Source organism: Macrobrachium nipponense, chromosome 7, assembly GCF_015104395.2.
Source record: "Macrobrachium nipponense isolate FS-2020 chromosome 7, ASM1510439v2, whole genome shotgun sequence".
In the NCBI taxonomy this organism is placed as follows: domain Eukaryota; kingdom Metazoa; phylum Arthropoda; class Malacostraca; order Decapoda; family Palaemonidae; genus Macrobrachium; species Macrobrachium nipponense.
The window spans coordinates 113,894,773-113,914,500 of NC_061109.1; the positions used below are offsets into that span (position 1 = coordinate 113,894,773).

Here is a 19,728-nt window from a genome sequence, read left to right on the forward strand (position 1 = left end):
ACTGCTTCAAATTAGGTGCCCGTGCTGACTGCTGACTTGATTTTATACACAAATGAATCAATTTATTAAGAATGTTTATGATTAGACAGAGATAGATATTGATGCTTAGATCAAACTTGGAACACCACGCTATTTTTTGTCTATAGTCAGGAAATATAGAAGAGGGGAGGTGGGGAACGCCCCATTCTGGAAATATACATAATATAACTTAGATATATAGATGTATATATATATAATACATTATATGATATATATATATATATAGTATATATATATATATATTATATTATTATTATATTTTTTTAAACTCCTCGATTTCTCAATTGCCATTGTCTTCACCTCAAGATTTTGACTAGTTTTAATGAATGATTACAAAAGAGTGTGTCACTGTCCGAGTGGCCTTCTGTGTTCATTCATGCCCTTTGCGTGATCCAATGATCCCAGAATATCAAGCGGAGAAAATAGACGCTTAATGCGCCAGGTCCTCAAAACGTCACCGTGAGTTAACGAATTCCTTTCTTCGAAGAAGAAGAAGAAGAAGAAGAAGAAGAGGAAAACATCGTTCGTGTCAGTTATAGTTAGTTGTTCGTGACTGTTTTCTTATACGAAGTGATGTTATGGAAGCAGTATTTTCATTTAGGGATAACATGGCCACTGATATTGCAGACATTCCTAACCTGCGTGGGTTAATTTGGTTATGTCAGAGGTCAAAGAAACGATCTCGTAGCGTTATATACGTATATTGGTGTACTGACAATTAATTAGTCCTATTCTCTACATCGTAGAGATTGTTTTTCTTCACTTATTGAGTTAAAAGATATCGCAAAATGATTTTTTGATTTGCAGCGACTAGTTATCCAAACTCACTTTCTGTGAGTAAGAGAAAGGAAAGGAGAAATGAAGTACTATGCGATAAAAAGGGAAAAGAAGGGGCATACCCTCTTGCTTTGTTGGTGGTCACTTTAGGGCATTTATGAACAAAACTATAGGCATGCCGTTTTAAAGTCATTAGATATTGGTATTTATTTTTGTATAGTTGTCAAATGTGCCGTTTTAAATAATTAAATATTGGTATTTATTTTTGTATAGTTGTCTGTGTATGTGTCAAATGTGCATCCATTATCTTCACATTTATTTTTTATAAACTATATTAATTTTGTATTCAGTTTTGGTATCAGTGTTCCCCTGTAGTGTACAGTGTATTTAGATTTGATTAGCAATATGGTTTTCTCCAACAATTGGATTTTATCGTTATTTGATGAACATAACTTTATTTCGTAGTCCAAATGACGTCACCTAAATATCATACGCTAAAATAAAAATCCCCAACGTCATTTGAGGAATGTAAGGATTACTAATGAAAATGTTGCTAGGAAGAACAGAGTTTAGCCAAGTTATCCTTTGTTACACCTTAAATGGACTAATTATTCCCAGTAGAGGTTACAGGCCGCATTATGCCTGCTTGTGAACGGTACTAAAGTTCCTTCCTCTATTTTCGTCGGTCTCTTCCACGTTGCTGTCCAGCTTCTTGAATGTATATTCAACTCTCTTTAATAACAGATCCATCGGGCGAGTTCTGGGAGTCGAGGAAGGTCAGTTGACTGAAATCCGATTGAATAATATTAAATAATAACAGTAACTCGTTTCTATACCCGTATCATTCATGAAATTCTTCCTTCATTCGCCGTTTCGTTATACGAACCACATCCAGTCATAATACTTTCACACAACAATTGTTTATCGCTTCAGTTATTCAGTGATGCCTTTTCCATTCGGTTACCGTGAAGATAGAGAGCTCAAGCAATTTTCTACAAACATTTATTATATTTAACATATATTTTCCCTCAATGCCCAAATGATATGTGCGAATTAAATTGCTTATACGATATCAGACCTGACAACTGAGACCAATGTCTGGTTGTAAACAGCTTTGCTTCTTGCATATTGCACTGTGTCGCGACGGAGAAATTGAGCTGTGAAAGTGTAGTTTATAATATTCTGGATTATACAAGTTTTTGAAAGATGAAATCGACACAATAATAAATTTAGGAAAAAGAATATTTTTCATTCTTTATTCTTACAAGTAACGCCTTGTTATTGTGTTCGTAATGGCTCTATTGCAAATGACTATGGCTTAAAAGTTTTTTTATTGAAATTGTTTCATCGATGTTAATTTTTTTTTATTTCTATGACCTTTAAATATCCGAAAGCATCATTCCTTCCAAAACATTCAAGTGCAATTAACTTTTATGAAATGATTTTGTTGTGTTTTTATTTCACTTTATTTTTTAGATTTTGAACGTTCTCAATGTTTTCCTTTCAGTTGGTTACCCTATAATCACGAGCTAGCCATGACTGATTTTTAATTTTTTAATTTTCAATACGTAAAAATAAAAATATACCATAATTACGCTTGCAGGTCTCTTTTTAGGTGGCTTTCAAGGGCAAGTAATGAAGACTTAAAGTTTTTTCCTTAAGCTTCACAAATTTAGCAAGCGAATTTCGTGTAATTTGGATTTTGTATAGCTATAAAGGTGAACGTAATTAAGGTCTGTTAAAAGCGCCTCGCACATCAAACTGGAAGCGACTGGATACAGAAATTTATCGCTAAAAGCAGCGTATTTGCGAACAACTTTCTGTCTTGGTAAAATACTGAAGAGGTCCGACTCTCGTAAATTTTTTCATCTTTCATGTTAACTGCTAAATGAGAGCTTAACAGAAAAGCTGTTAGGTTTAGTGGATTATGTTTAAAAATTGAGCTGGCTTACCGTGTTTACAAGGTCATGGGAATTGCTTTTTATCTATGATAATCTGATAGCAGCCTTTTGAACCATTTTTATGCTCAGAAGGTGGGTACGAAAATTAGAAAATTATTTTGAGACTGTAAAGCAAAAACAGATTCACGCATTTTTTCTATCTCTCGTTTAGTTCAGACTGAAAAAAAGAAAGGTCGTTGTACAATTTCTTTGATCAGTTCAGTGTTATAACTTTCCAACTTTTTACCTCGCTGGAAAATAATGGGAAATGCAACTGCTTTCATTCCTTTTAGTGAACCTCCATTTAATTTCTCTTTCTTCCATCTTGCTATCCACATTCTCCTAACAATTGTTTCATAGAGCAACTGCAAAAGGTTTTCCTCCTGTTACACCGTTCAGAACTGTTTACTCTCAATTTCCCTTTCAGCGCTGTATGACCTCATAGGTCCCAGTGCTGGCCTTTGGCTTAAATTCTATATTCCTTCCTTCCTAGAACGAAGAAGATGAATATAGTTGTCAGAACATGTCACTGTAAAAAAGAGGAATATTAACGAGAAAAAAAATTGAAGAGGGCTCCATGAAAAGGAAAATAGTCTGAAATAGACGAAACTGCATGATATGCTTCACAACCCTACTAAACAACAACAACAGCAAATGTCACACAAAGAAAAATTTGATTTTATAACAAACTGAGAAAGGTGCTGAAGGCATAAGAGGTCAGGATGGAACGGCTAAACTCGCTTCAGTGTTTCATTGATAAGAAAGTGTTATTTGTGGACACATAAGGGATTCCAGTATGGGGCGTGACATTTTAGTTCAAGGCAGCATTACTTCATTATGTATAAGCCTGACAAAATGTTTCTCTCTCTCTCTCTCTCTCTCTCTCTCTCTCTCTCTCTCTCTCTCTCATCTTCTCATCCCCCTCGGTGGGTCGTCTCTCTCTCTCTCTCTCTCTCTCTCTCTCTCTCTCTCCACACCTTATTCGACTTACCGCATTCTCAACTTATTTTTTTTTAATACGTAGCTCAATTGTTTCCGACGTTTACAAAGCAAGATAAAAACAACTCTGAAGAAATAGTCATGCTAGTTGATATAATCATTTCACGAAGTCTTGCAATAGAACAGGGTATAGGATAATAAGTTCAGCTTTAATAAATTCTGAATCCGTTTTTATTATTTTTCATTAAAGGGACTTCCAAGAAGTTTATGGTATTCTGGTCGAAAACCTGTAGCTCTTCATTTTTCGAGAACTTAATTCAAGGCTTAGGAATACACGGGAATCTTTTTTTTTTTTCCACGTTCGTATTACTTTTCAATTTAGCTACCTATTCGGTTTAGTTTGTTTGGAAGTCACAAGAATTTTGCTTCGCAACTATAGCAGTAATCTCGGAATTTCCAAAGCAGAGTTTTAGGAATGGTTAGTTACGTTAGAGTTAATTTGATTACTAGACAAATTTTCTAACGTTTTTTGTATTTTAAATTCATGGTCCAGTGATTAGCCTGAAATTGCTGCTGGACACATCCAGAATTCTCCGCTTTCAGGTCTAGAGCAAGTAGACTACTCTTGCGTCAAGGAAATCTAATGATACAAAGACAATTACTAATACTTAAGGAAGAAGGATCTGACAAGAGGGCCCCCAGGAATAAAGCAGGATGATCTCTCTCTCTCTCTCTCTCTCTCTCTCTCTCTCTCTCTCTCTCTCTCTCTCTCTCTCTCTCTCTCTCTCTCTCTCTCAGAAACTGGAATAGACTTATAATTGAACACACCAAGACAGACATACCCTTATATATGCACACAAACTGTGTTCTATATATATATTATGCGTGTGTGTGTATTTGTGTGTGTGTGTGTGTATATAGGTCTATGTATACATATATACATACATCATGTGTCCCTGTACGCAACAATAGGATGAGATAATTTCCAAAAACAAAATTTTATATTCTGTGATGCCCTTTTGAGAACGCTGTTGATTTTCACAAAGGATTATCAAGAAAAATGTCAGTGGTTCTAAATAATGTAGCGATAAAAGTTGGGAAGACAAGATAAGTGTCACCATCTTTGTAATTTGTAAATTTTCCGAGCTGAGATTTTTTCTGTAGATTTAATTTTTCAGGTTTAAATGTCACACCTTTTGAATTATCTTCGGATATCGGAAAAAGGTCTCTGGTTCCAATGACTCGCCTGCTAGACTTGTTCCTAGTGAGTCTTCGCCCATTTTTAGTGGTCATGCCACTACTTCTGTAGCGACTTCGTCGAACATGACCTGTCATGGTTGTGGAAGCAGTTGGTGGCTTCTAACTTTCCTCGCCTCCTCACATCCACCTTAGGAGATGAGTGCCGTTTGTGTGTACCTTGCGTGGTGCACTGTAGGTATTACTAAAGGGTATGTGCATTGCAGCTTCGGCATTTAGGTATCCACTTTTTGGCCTTGTATTTTACCGCCATTCCTGCTGCCTTTCTTCAGTCTTGCTGTTCAGCTTCTTAAACTGTTACTTCTGAGTGCAACTTGGGGATTTTCGAGAGTTCCACCTTTACTTTTACCTCATCCTTTCACTTCGTCTCCTTTGTTTTCTAGATATCGTAAGCTTGCTGTCCAAAAGAAAACTGTTGCTAGAGTATAGACAATAGGGAAACATTACGAAGAAAATGAAAGCCGCAGATGTCTTATTCTTGCCTACGGCAATGCAAAGAAAATAAAAACCAGTGTCAATGCACGTTTTTGTATAGAGAGGTACCAAGAACATTTTTATTTGTTTCAGTTTTGGAAAATACAAGATTTACTTTTCAAAATAATTGTATCGCCCTTTTAGATGTTTTCAAGTCCGCTAGCACAATGATTTATTCTATTTCCAGAAGTGTGGATTTTTACCTGCATATCATCCGAAGGACTTACGGAAAATTCATTCTTATGTACCTACATGCAGAGCTTCATAGAAAAGCCTAAAAATTTCGTACTCGGATATTTTATCTGGGATATGGCAGATATCAGCGTCTCTCAAGTTAGCATACACATGAGGAAATGAGTGTGCTGGAGGCAGAACTTACGAAAAACTTATTATCGCTTCAGAACTGTAGACTCGGTTTGTGAAAATTGAATGAAAAGAAGGGATCCCTCGACAGATCACGGTGTTTCATCCTACAACATTACCTAAACTCCACTGATGTTTGTCGAACATTTGCGATCAAGTCAACCGCCCGACGTGCTGTCAAGGTCTTTTGTCTTTCAGAAAGTTAGGATTTTCTCCCACTGTTAGTTACATTATGTATGATTTTTAAAAAATCCACAAACTTCATTCAACTCAAATATCGTCAGAGTATTTCTTAATGTTATATCACCTTCAGCCTGTGTAAAGTAATTACGGGTGATTTCTTCATCATTGTCTTGTAATTCTCTCAACTTTTGAAAATCTGTTTAAACAAATCATTTTTGTGAACCCTTAACACGCTAAAAAAAGAACTTAATTATAAATAGTCGTGCATTTAAACCAATACCCTTTAAATATGAAATAAAATTCCTCCAATGTGCTGCAGAGTCAAAACGTTAGTTCGTTTTTAAGATATGAATATTAACGTGACCATGAATTCTGAATGAGCGTAAACACCGAGCGCCGTGGGAGGGGCGCGCGAACCTCCCATGAATATCGAAGAGCTTCTTGGGTTGTCGCTCCTCACATGAGACTCCCGCAACAGGTTTCTCTTGCGTGTGGAAGACCAACAAAAGAGGATGATGTAAGTCGCCCCTCGTTGTCAAAAAGGGATTAAATGGAGATTCCTGAATGAAATATTCAAGTCGCCGGTGTAAGTCGCAAGAGGGAAATTGGGTGAGCGTTGGTGTTTGTGTGTGTGTGTGTGTGTGTGTCCCGCACGCTTCGGGGAACATTTACCTGAGTTAATTAAATTTCTCGAGTGTCATACGAGACGCGCCTGTTAGGACACTTGAGAACCATGTATGGCGTCAGGAAAGTATTTTCACATTGAGACTAAGGTCATGAAAATGCTTTTTAAAATAAAGACTGATATCATGAAGATGCTTTGCGAATTAAGACTGCCAGGAAAATAATTAAAAGATTAAGAAAGGTGTCAGAAGAATACTTTGAAAATTGAGACATGTCAAGAAATTATTTAAATGAAGCCTCGTTCAATTGACAGACTAGAATACACGTCTTTACATGCCTCCTTGAAGACTCCGAAGTTGAGGCTGATGTCAAGAACTACTTTGGAAACCAACCTGGTGAACTGAACAACCCTGGTGAGAGAAAATGGCGACTGTGACACTTCTTTCATCAAATCTGTATAAGTGACGTATGAACAGTTCCTGTAGAGGTTATTCGTTAATACCAATTGGGCCGTAGGGGATAGCGCCATCAGCACACCTCACGCGGTGCACTGTAGGCATTATTACTTAAGGGTCTTTGCAGCGTCCCTTCGGCTCCTATAGTTGCAATCGCTTTCATTCCTTTTGTTGTACCTTCGTTCATATTATCTTGCTTTCAATTGTTTCATAGTGCAACTTCGAAGTCCTCCTCCCGTTGTACTTACAAAGCCTTTGCTCTCAATTTCTCTTTCAGCGCTGAATGACCTTTTGAGTCCCAGCGCTTGGTCTTTAGCCTACATTTTATATTCCAATTCCGATTAATACCAATTGCTGTGAAAAGAACAATTGTCCAGCATGTATGTTCAGGTATTTTATTTTAAACAATTCCGTCATATCAGAGAACAAACGCCCCAGACAAAGACGAGTTTGCATATCATAAAATAATGATTGAAAAACCTTCAGTGAAATTATCATTATATGAGTAAAGAAATCCAAGTCACAAATCCCGTTAGAATAATCACTTTGCAGGGCAGTGTTATGTTGAGCAACGATTATGGCCCCGAGTCTCTAAAAGTTTTTCTTTGTAAAACACCGTTCATAATTCTATTATTTACGAAATAATTATCAACCTTTACTTAAAATTCTTAGAAGCAATCTTCGGCAAGTACAAGTAAGTTGCACGTAATGACGTACGACGTCGTTACAAGCCCGAGTGATTTCCCTTTTGTATGTGATCATGCAGGGTAAAGGCAGATGTTACGCCATCTTTTATTTGCTTTGCAAAAAATTACTGCGTAATAAGAGTACGTGATATCCTTAGTTGAGACGTAAAATAAAACGAGCGTGCTGTGTTAGGAGCAAATTCCTCTCTTGCTAAGCATAGACTATTTTCTCTTTTATATCTAAACTGATTACTGGTTCCTTTGCAAGTCTTAGGCCCAGATATGTTGGAAAAAAAAATGTTTTATGCCTTTATTATTCCTAGTTGATAATACACAATTTCTTTCCAAGATAAACGCCGGTTCGTAAGTATTCCATAAGCTAGATTTTTGGCAGAAAACAGGAAGTGAATAAAGAAAAAAAAGTTTTGGTTCCTATGTAACATTTTGTAGACCATGGCGTTATGTGGTTTGTTATTTGAAATGTTTATTGACCGAGAATGGATGTGCTTAGATAATGAGCACTTTTTTAACCCGGGAATAGCCTTTGTCTGTGAAAATGCATTATATCTTAATTACGAAATGATTACATTATAATTACACAGTCCTGAGCCCTTGATAACATCTCTGAGGGCGTCTTCGGCAATATGGAGTATGCAAAAGAGCTAAAAATACCAAGAATGTAGGCTAGACCTGATTGATGCAGAAGCGTATGAACATTCGCCAATATTATGTCTGGCATTATTATCAACACTACCGTTAATGGATGTAGCGAAGTTGCTCAAAATGCTCACGGCCTAGAGACGTCAATATTGCAGGAATGTTGCCTGTCACATATATAGACCTATCGATTTGCAGTACGCAGAAAAGGAAAGACAAAAAAATAAAAGGGAACGTGAAAATACGAACAGGCTTAGTTTGCCGAGGCCTATTCCGTAGTGTGGGAGTCGCGTTTCCAATAATTCTTGGCTTGGAGCAATAACCCGCGGGACTATACGATTCCATTAACGGTCTCAGAAAGCATGCGGTGAACTTTTAGATAATTCTTCGTCTATTGACCCATTCCCTGTTCTGGGAGGCTTTAGAGCCTTATGAGGATTTTACGCTTTTATATTGTCCACTGTCGAGGGCTATTTCCTCCGCACGGAATAACGATTCGTCAGCTCATATGAAATTTCTGTTGTCAAAGAACTATAGTTCTGGTTGAAGTGAATGAGGATATACTCGCAGTTAGTTTGCAAGTCATTTACAGACATTTACAGATTACCATGCAATATTTTCCGTGTTGTTGTTATAAGAAAACTTTTGTAATGTTTTTTGCTTTACCTTTAATTTTGGTAAAATTTTATTATTAATTAATGACTTGTTTAGCTTTCAAATAAATAATTGAGTCACATTTGTAAGGCAATGAAAGATATGAAGTTTAAAAGAAATAATTTTATCTATTTCTGACCTTGTCTACTTTTTCACAATAAGTATCAGATTGGATTCATTCTTACGCGGTCCCAGAGTATGCGAAGACTAGCATAACTGCCCTTGATAATCACGCACGAATTCTCAGGATTCGGACATTATCCGCCAAAATGTTTCAAATGCGTGTGGTTCGTGTACGGTAAATTGTCAGAAATTTGCCACAAATTGCCGAATTCTCCAGTCAAGGGGCGGAATGTTAAAGATGCGTTAGTTTATGGAGTTTTATGATCGCCACGATCACTTTTTGCAATCTTTGGGAATTTGCTGTGGGTTATAATTCTGGTTCCCCGTCAAAAAGTCCTCTAACTGAATCGCCTGAATCAGTCAGCATTTTTCCTCTGTCAAATATAGCTTTACTCGTAGCGTAATTAAATATAGTGTTGTAATCAAATACAGTGATCGCCTTTCTAGTAAAATTCAGCTAGACAGCAAGTGACAGCAGATCCATGTTTCGTCTCTGCCAGTAACTAGTAAAAGTACAAATAGTGGTCGAGTGTCTAGGGTGGTACTCCAACTGTAGCACTAAGTAAAGTTAAGAAGTTTCATAATCTAGGCATGACCATTTAGATATAGATTGTTGGCCACAAGGTAATCATATGGACATTTAGGTTATTTACCAACTAAAGGAACTTGAATTAGAAGAGGTACGATGAATAAATTGCCAGGCACATGTTGTTATAAGCGCTGAAGCCAAATGCATCATTAAGAACTTTAAATAACTCCCTAAAGAGGGAGAGAGAGCGTCGGGCAATCTGTTGTAAGTGCTCCCTTGGCAGCAACGGTTCCAGACTTCGAAGATCGGTTATGGAGACTGTGGACGTATTTGTTCCGTCCGGAAGACCGGAAGTTCGAACCCTCATTCACGACTTCAATAAGTTTGCTTAAAAATGTGATGTGTGGAAACGTAATTTCGTAGTGTTTGCTAGTTGCTGGTGAACTTTTGGGCATTATTTAATGTCTCCTGCTAGTTTCAGGTGAATAACGAAGTTGAGCAAGAATTTTAGAGTTTGGTATATAGTAACAGATGAAAGTAGGCTTAGTTATTTCTGATAAGTGTTTGGCAGTGAAATCGTACTTTCAGCCAAGACTACATATTTGGGCTTCAAAAAAAAATTTTTTTTTACTATACTTGGCAATGAAGTATGTTAAGCACAAACATATGTAGGGACCCGACTAGCTTAACCTAACGTTGGGAACCAAACTATCCTAATCTAGCGTTAGATATCATGGAAGGGTTGTGGATTTCCTTCAAGTGTTTATCTCATGTTGAACCATATCAATGCTCTTCTATAGGCGATGTTATACTTACGATCTCTCAGTCAAATAGTGCCAGACAAAATTAATACTTATAGGCATTAATGATGCTATTACTAGGTAGACCTACATCTTTCCATTTACAAACAAAATTATAATATATATATATATATATATATATATATATATATATATATATATATATATATATATATATATATATATATACTAGTATATATAGACCCACTGAGTTTCTTGTTGTTTTCAGTTTACTGTAATACTTTCTTTTCATGTAGGAACAAATAAAAATGTGTATTCTTCCCTTGGAAATCATTGCAAGCAGAAGATGGTTACAGGAATAACCAATCCGAAACACTCATTTATTTACAATAAACATATGAACTTTGGAAAGTCACAATTTTCTGGACATTTTTTTTTTTTATTCCTTACCTATAAAAGAAAACTTTATTTGCGTTGTCTTCAAAACGAAAATCACCCAAAGAATATAGCCTCTAATGTTTGTACCACCACAGTAGAATAAGTTACGTACGCTTTTAATGAAATGATTACTCCGAGGCCATATAGTCAGTATAGCCAAGGAAAACGAGGTAAATTACGAGACCATGAGCAGAAAACAGCCTTGAACGTCCAGTTCAGTTTTGGGTTTTTATACATTTTGTTTCGTTTTTGCGCGGAGATATAGTTTATTAATAGTTTTTTTTAACCCAACAGTATAGAAAAGGGTGTATATAATGCAGTGCAGGTAAGATAACTTGAGATATTTGTCGAGCTGTGGTAAATAATGGTAGATATATTTTGCGCTCATCCCCCGATGTGTTGGTACTAAACACGGCTTCCGGGGACGCTTTTCTGTAGGAATACCTACCTCTTCCTTTACTCTTTCAGTTAATTTTTATAATATTTACCTTGATGTGGGAGTAGCATGATTATTTTAAGCTATATACCAGGAACCTACCTCAACGGTTCTCCGGTGAAGACGCATATGGGGAATATTGATCACTTTTAGCCCATTTGGTTGACATGCTCTTTTTTGGCTTACGTTCCTGACTAAATCATTGCTGGACTATATCGTGTGATGGAAGATATTGATCATTAATAACCCTTAGGTTTACTAAGGATAAATTTTTTTTTTTTTTTTTTTTTTTTTTTTTTTTTTTTTTTTTTTTTTTTTTTTTTTTACAACCCTGACCAAGCCGCGGTCCCTCGTGTTGCTGTTTTACCGGTATCCACCCAGTGCCTATTGTTTTTCATTTATTTCTTGGGTATATTTTACCATATTGAAGCGAGCACGTGTGGTGTTTGTGGGCAATGTAGGCTTCTTGGTAACCTTGTAACCATGTTTTAAAAACTTGGCCTATGCTTATCGTCCTTACCATCCCCTTCACGGTGTATAGGGTATGAATTCCCTTGCTAGAGAAGTACCCGGGCAGGCTTTCAGGGCGTCTTTTGCCAGCTCCACCTTGCTAGCTTACTGAATTATTAGTAATTTTGGTGCTAACATACTTATTCTTAAAATATTTAATTTTTACTTTTTTTTTTTTTTGACATGTCTTTTATGCACTTCATTCGCTATGGTCATTCTGAATCTTAGGCAAGGCCGACATCGCATTTTATTGCAAAGGAATGTGTGGTACTGTAGTAGACAAATTCGAGTCATTGGGACAAAGTTTCTCGACCATCAGTGTTTTGTTACCAGTTGTTACCTATACTCTGTTTTTTTTTTTCCATCTGTCCACCCGGATGTGGTGTTTTCGCATGGTAACACTGCGTCCCGGGCTTTAAATACTTACGCTATGTGTAAGTTTTAGGTAAATAAAAGGATATCTGGTAGTACATTTGCAACTGAAAAGTGTTTTAATAAATTACAGTATGCTAATTACACCGTTAATATTCGAAATAGGATATTATTATTATTGTTTAATGTAAGCAATGTAACTATGTAAAGCCCGGGACGCAGTGTTACCATACGCAAACACCACAAGCGGATGGACAGATGGAAAAAAACAGAGTATAGTTTTTCTGTGCTTAACTCTTGTATCTGAAAGTAAGTCAATTTTCGAGTTCTGCATTATAACTTTAATGACATTGCAAAATTATTCTGTCAATTTGAAAGTTCAACCATAAAGAATTTATACAAAAAGAAACAAAACAACAGCCATCTTTTGTTGTATAGCGAAAGAGGCGAAAAAACCCTAGGTACAGAATTATTAAGGTTTCATGCCTTTTCTCCAGAGTATCCCTGCTAATTGGACGATCACGTGATGTACCTGTTGACAGGTATATTATTATTGGTCCGATCAAAGAAATTAACCACAGGTTATATCGCACAGCGAAAGGTGCTGTTGTGTTACCATATGACCTTTACTTGCAGTTGAAACGGTAATCATTCTCTCTTAGCAGTCCTGTCATATAAAAAGCTAATGATGCTTAGTTAGATAACACCGTTTGTGTTGAGAGAGAGAAAAAAGAAACTGAGTAATGCTGTGATACTTTTGGGCCAGGCTGAATTATAGGGCTAATATGTCAACATTTACACTCTGAAATATGATGGTTATGATACTCGCCTTGCCAACGAGAAGGCCAGGTTAAGATTAAGTTCCTTTTTGCTTCTCGTGACTAATACTGAATTAGGCACTTGACATTTAGCTGAATGTGATTTCCAGAAGCCATGGTTAAAATGGGAATGTGGTCGTCACCCTATGTTCCTTAATACCTGCTGAGAACTGTATGCGGATAGAGGGTTTGTGAAACACACACCTATATATATATGTGTGTGTGTGTCCTAGTCTTCATTGTGCTCTGAAAATACAAGTAGCAGATTATCATGGCTTAACCGCTTCATTTTGTGCATAGTTATGCAGGTATCTCTTTACCGAGGTGTAAAATGGATTATTAACAACAGAACTGTAAACGTTCAGCTTGCTCATTCCGTACACCTTCTGGATACGTTTATTGTCTGTAAACCTTTAACTCAAGTTGAGAGAAAAAGAAGAAGAAGAAAAAAAAACACACACACACACGTAGGAGCCTATTACTTCCTTGGTAGAATCCAAATCAAAGCACACAAGACTGAAGTTAACCCTTAACTCATTAAGCTACCAACTACCAAGAGACGTTGAACGATCACTGTGGCCATTGATGAAACGTACATACACACATATATTATATATATTATATATATATATATATATATATAGATATATATATATTCTATATTAATCTATATATATATATATATATATATAGTGTGTGTGTGTATGTATGTATGTATGTATATTTCATATATGGCCACAGTGATCTTTTAATTTCTCTTTGTAGCTTAGTGAATTAAGTGTTAACTTCAATCTTGTGTTCATGTGTGATGTAACTTTGTTCCTACTAAGGAAGTAATATAGGCTCCTAGACTCTCTCTCTCTCTCTCTCTCTCTCTCTCTCTCTCTCTCTCTCTCTCTCTCTCTCTCTCAACTAGAGTTAAAGGTTTATAGACTATAAGCGTATCCAGAAGGTATAAGGGAACCACCAAGTTCAACGTTTATAGTTTTGTTGTAAATAATCCATTTTATACCTCGAAAAGTGATACCTGTATAACTATGCACAAAACGGAGCGGTTAAGCCATGATAGCTTGCTACTTATATTTTCAAAGCACGATGAAGAGCAGGAATCACGCATGATAAAGAAGGCGTATTCAACAGCTAAAACACTCAAATAAAAGTGGATTGTTTCCACCTTTTAACCAGGTTTACTTGAGTTGCCCAACTGTCAGTTTGCTTCCACCTTTTAACATTGTAACCTTATTAAGGTTTCAGGATAAACTCTGAGAGGAGATTATACTGTTTCCATTCGTTGAAATTCTGAGGTGAATATCAAATATGAATGTTACTTGTTTCTTGTGAGTTATGTTAAATGAATACGTTACGAGGGGAGTAGGCGAACAAAGGATGGGTACCCTTTGTTAGGGTAGGGTAGGTGAAGTGAAATTAACGAATGTTTATTAGTTTATTTACTTGAATGAAAAACCATGAATTAGGGTACCAGAGTTATCCTATCAGAGAAAAATATCCTATATGTGATGCTGTCTATTCAAGTTTGCTGATGGCTGATACCAAGACGCTTGTGGCTGAATAATGCTCTAGCCTACGTTAACTGTGATATCTATAAAAGAGACTAATGGTAAGGTATCACAATCCTTGGCTGAGATTTCTTGTTAGTGTGTATTAGCTAAGGCTGCCAATGAAAGATTATTGATAGATGGGTAGCACAGTCCTGTAGTTGGAGAATTTTGCTAGCTATGCGTTCAAGATCTCTGGCTGTGGACTAATGGCAGCCTGTGTTAGGTTAGGCTATCCTTGCTATATTAGGTAAGGATAAGTAAAATTTTAGGATATATTATTGATTGGTGCTAGAGCACTCTGGCTTTGATGTTATGGCATCATGGGTTAGATAAAGCAACCTATAAAAGAATACTGACGAGTTCTAGAGTCATCTTGACTGATCCGTTACGGTATCCTAGGTTAGGCAAAGATGTCAATGACAAGACTTATAAGGATGATCACCAGACCTTCCTGGCCGAGGAATTATGGTAGCCCAGGTTAAATAAGGTTATCTGTTACAAAAAAAATATCAGATGGGTAGCCACAAGAACTCTTGTGGTGGAGCAGTATTGGCTAGGCCGATTCATTTGGGAAAGTAATGCTATCAGTGAAACATTTTAATGGGTATCAGAACCATCCCAGCTGAATCATTGGGGTAGAATTTTATATTTATATTTATGATAATTTTTGTCAGGTTCTCGATCATTTCCGCAAGTAATTGCTACATTTTCTGCATCCCAAGCAAAGCCCAGTTATGTTTCATTTAACTTTTAATGTGATCCAGTTGATATGCGAAAACATTGCATTATTTCCTTATTCTTACACTTGTGAGATTCACATAAATCTCGTCGGAAAAGGAACCAGATTTAGCGCACAATTAGCTTACTTTCATAATATGTATAGTAAATACGGGGCATTGTTATAGATTTTATCGAGAACGATATTAGGCGTACAAGCTCAATAATCTCTCCAATTTTACATTAAACCGGAGTACTGAATTCTCAGCAGCAACAAGGAACGCGCCTAAGAGTTCTGTTGTAATTAACTACCCGCATGAGTAGCGTATATTAACACCTTTCCCCCGAACCAGAGAAAGTTTCTCTCTCTCTCTCTCTCTCTCTCCTGTATTTCGATGGGTATATCGACCGTCCTTTCTCTCTAGCTGTTTGACATCAATGCCATTTAAAAATATTCGTCACACATTGCTTGCTGCCGGCTTCGGTGATCTGTATCGTTACAACACCAGTTTTCATAATCAAACCGAACTAAGGATTTGTTTGCTGTACCGCTTTCATTTCCGGAAGCTGTTGATTTTTCAGCCATTGCAGAGAGCAGTTCTTTAGTCAGTGAATTACTTGGGTATTTTCTGATCATTTCAATAATGGCTTTTAGGAAAGACTTGACTACTTGAGATACTCTCCCATAGGGAAGAGGGACTGCCTGAGTTCTATAAGTTTCCTTTCTTGGTAGGGGGTTAGTGCCGTCAGTACACTTCATGCGGTGCACTGTAGGCATCAAAGTTCTTTGCAGCGTCCCGTCGGCCCCTAGCTGCGAACCCCTTTCATTCCTTTCACTCTACCTCCGTTCATATTCTCTTTCTTCAGTCTTACTTTCCGTCCTCTCCTAATTCGATTCGTAGTGCAACTGCTGGGTTTTCCTCTCGTTGCACCCTTCAAGCCTTTTTATTGTGAATTTCCCTTTAGCGCTGCATGACCTCATAGGTCCCAATGCTTGTCCTGTGGCCTAAATTCTATATTTTCTTCTATAAGTTCACTTTAGTCGTTCCATACTTTCACTCTTCAGAATAATGGGTAACTTACGCAAACACTGTTGCCTTTACACTTGATACTAGGTAGACACACGAACACGAACATTCTTTCCAGTGACCATGGTTTTGTTAGTGTGCTCTAAATCGTTCAAAGAACTGTAAAATCAAAATTTATAAACCATTAGCTATTTACCTTAGAATAATTAATAATTAAGTGACCTGACGTGATTAGAAGTATAAGAAGTTGTGTATGTAACAGATAACCGAAAACGACAAATATTAGTGTGTAATCCATATTTTTCAAGCCCGCTGTCATGAATAGTGATGCTCCTAATGCCCTTTAAGTCCAAATTCAGCCCCAATAGAAATTGGGGGTGTGAGAAGGAGTGAAAAATGAAATGTAATAAATGATAGATATTAGTGTCTAATCTATAGTTTTTAAGGTCGCTGGAATGAATAGAGTTACATCTGATGCTCTTCAAGTCCAAGTTCAGCCCCAGTAGGAATTGTTAATGAAAATCGGTGATATTTAAAATGTTAAAAATGCATGAGCAGTGTAACCGAAGCAATTCTCTTAACAGGAAAGGGAGCGAGTGAGAGAGTAGGAGGGAGAGGAAATGAGAGAGAGTAGAGGGGTTTTGGGAGGGGAGAGAGAGAGAGTGTGAGTTTATTGGTTGTCATTCAGAGTTCTCCCCGGGCAGCGAAGGGTTGGTCAGCTAGTATATATATATATATATATATATATATATTGATATATCTATATATATATATATATATATATATATATATATATATATAAATAAATGTATATATATATATTTAAATGGTATATGTATACATACATTATATACACAAGTTTATATATATATATATATATATATATATATATATATATATATATATATATATATATATATATATATATATATATATATATATATATATATTATATATATAGATGAGATTCATCTATTTCTAGCTTTTGAAGGGCTTTCATTACTGCTGAAGTTTTGACAGAATCAAAAGCTTTCTCATAGACTACAAATGGCATACATAGTGGTTTGTCATACTCTGTAGACCTGCGCTTGAGAAAACATTTAGGCTGTAACATACCCCACCATCAGGCATCTAAAAAAACTGTTAAAAATACAGTTGCTTAAAAAAAAACACCCATTAAATTACAAATAAAATAAAATATATCGGAACTAACTCTCGAGAGTTAAAATTGAACAAGACCCTTTAATCTATAAAAGCAACAGTCAAGAGAGGAAAAAAGGGCAAATAGAAAGATAGTGATATAAGTAAAGATGGACAAAGAATCATTCAACTGACTTGATACTTTTTCTCAGAGAAAAACCATCACCCTGTAATAATATATTTAATCAACCAAGGGAGCAGGCAGGTTTTAGAAGCGGGTAATCAACAACTGACCGTATCCGTGTAATTAACCAGCTAAAGGAAAAATCAACAGAGTATGACAAACCAGTATGTATGCCATTTGTAGTCTATGAGAAAGCTTTTGATTCTGTCAAAACTTCGGCAGTGATGAAAACACCTTCAAAAGCTAGAAATAGATGAATCTCATCTTATGTTAGAACACTTGAAGATATCTATTACGGGAAGTACAGCAATCTTAAAACAACATAAAGACAGTGAGAAATTTCCGATTCAGAAAGGAGTTAGTCAGGGAGACCCAATCTCTCCTAAATTATTCACAACGTGCCCCGAAGAAGTTTTTAAGAATTTAGATTGGGAAAATGTAGGCATTAACCTTAATGGGGAATACCTTAACAGCTTAAGATTTGCAGATGCCATAGTTCTATCTACTCAGTGAATCAGGAGAGGAATTGCAAAATATGATAGAAAATTTGAATATATATATATATATATAGATATAATATATATATATTATATATATATATATATATAATATATACATACACACACACATTCACTTCCTGTTTCACATCCACACTATAAACAATTACTGCACTATATAACTTATTGTTTTTTATTATTCTGATTGTTTGTAAATGGCCGTATGAAATTGTCATTCATCGTTAAGAAACAATAAGATAATTAACTGATAATTATATCATTGCTGCCATAATTTACTCATGACAAACCACGTGGTCATTGGACAAAAATTGATTAGGCATTGTGTTAAAAGCTCCGAAGTTGACGTTTTCCATCAAAATGCAGTCGATTGAATAAAATAACATACGTCAAAATATTAATGTTTAAATGCACTATTCCAGCCTTTGAAGTTTTATATATATATATATATATATATATATATATATATATATATATATGTTGTGTGTGTGTGCGTGTGTGTGTGTGCGTGCGTGCGTGTGTGTGTGTGTGTGTGTGTTGACAATCATATATATATATATATATATATATATATATATATATATATATGTGTGTGTGTGTGTGTGTGTGTTGTGTCTATATGTGTTTTATATATAAGTATATATGTGTGTGTGTAAAAGATTATCAAGTACTTGATATAATGGGGAATAGTATATTTAAGCATTATCATTTTGACGTATACCATTATCTTCAGACCTCTTTATATAATGCCTAATCATTTCTAATGAAATGACCACGTGGTTTGTAATGAGTATATTGTTAAAGCAATGACATGACCATCAATTGATTTATTTTATCCCAATGATATATGATAATTTGTCAGTTTATTTATATTGTCTTAATACTGTATGACAATTTTATACATGCATTTACAAACAGTCAGTAGGAGAAAATAGAGCAAAACTGCAGACCAGCTATTGACAGGTTAGGCACTGCTCTGAAAACTTGAAGGTAGGAGTTTTTCATTCTTATATGTTGCAGCGATGTAGCAATTGTTTGTTGGGTTGATATGAAACAAGTGGATAGTTTTAATTTTTTATTTAATTTCCCATTTCCGTTGGGGCCTTTATACATCTTTATAAATCAAACATATACATAAACCAAACAATAAGGAGTTTGTAAATCTCTGAACAAAATAGGAGAGCAAACCTTATTACACAAAATATTTTCCATTATCATTCATAGTCATACCTTTATTGATTACAAGATTTAACTAAAATTTCCTTATGAAAAGAAATCCACATCAGTTATGTGGTTCAGTTAATTGGATGAGTTTCTGCAAAGTAGGTCTTGAGCATTTTTCATCCCTCATTGAATCTTCGATCCAGAATTTTACTTCCTCAGAAATCCTCTTGAGGTATCCGCATTCCATCAGCTCTTGAAGCAAGTAACCAAGAGAATATATATCAGCAGTTTCTGATGCTCCCTCTCCTCTGAATATTTCCGGAGCCATGAAGCTGACCTTGGTGCCTTTGAATCTTTGGACTTCTCCCACCTGAGCTGCAAGGCCA

The 19,728-nt window shown here is 35.9% G+C and overlaps 2 protein-coding genes across 2 annotated transcripts in view; both read right to left on the reverse strand.

The window, feature by feature from the left end:
• The window catches only part of LOC135216991 (uncharacterized), a 162,815-nt gene that overhangs the window by 94,023 nt on the left and 49,064 nt on the right, over positions 1 to 19,728 (reverse strand). The gene's annotated exons all lie outside the window — the stretch shown is intronic.
• Positions 19,241 to 19,728, reverse strand: part of LOC135217789 (serine/threonine-protein kinase pakC-like) — a 1,506-nt gene continuing 1,018 nt past the window's right edge. Inside the window, exon 1 of the mRNA XM_064253821.1 lies at positions 19,241 to 19,728. This exon is cut by the window's right edge and continues 1,018 nt beyond it. Coding sequence (XP_064109891.1) covers positions 19,461 to 19,728 — 268 coding nt within the window. The 3' untranslated portion in view covers positions 19,241 to 19,460.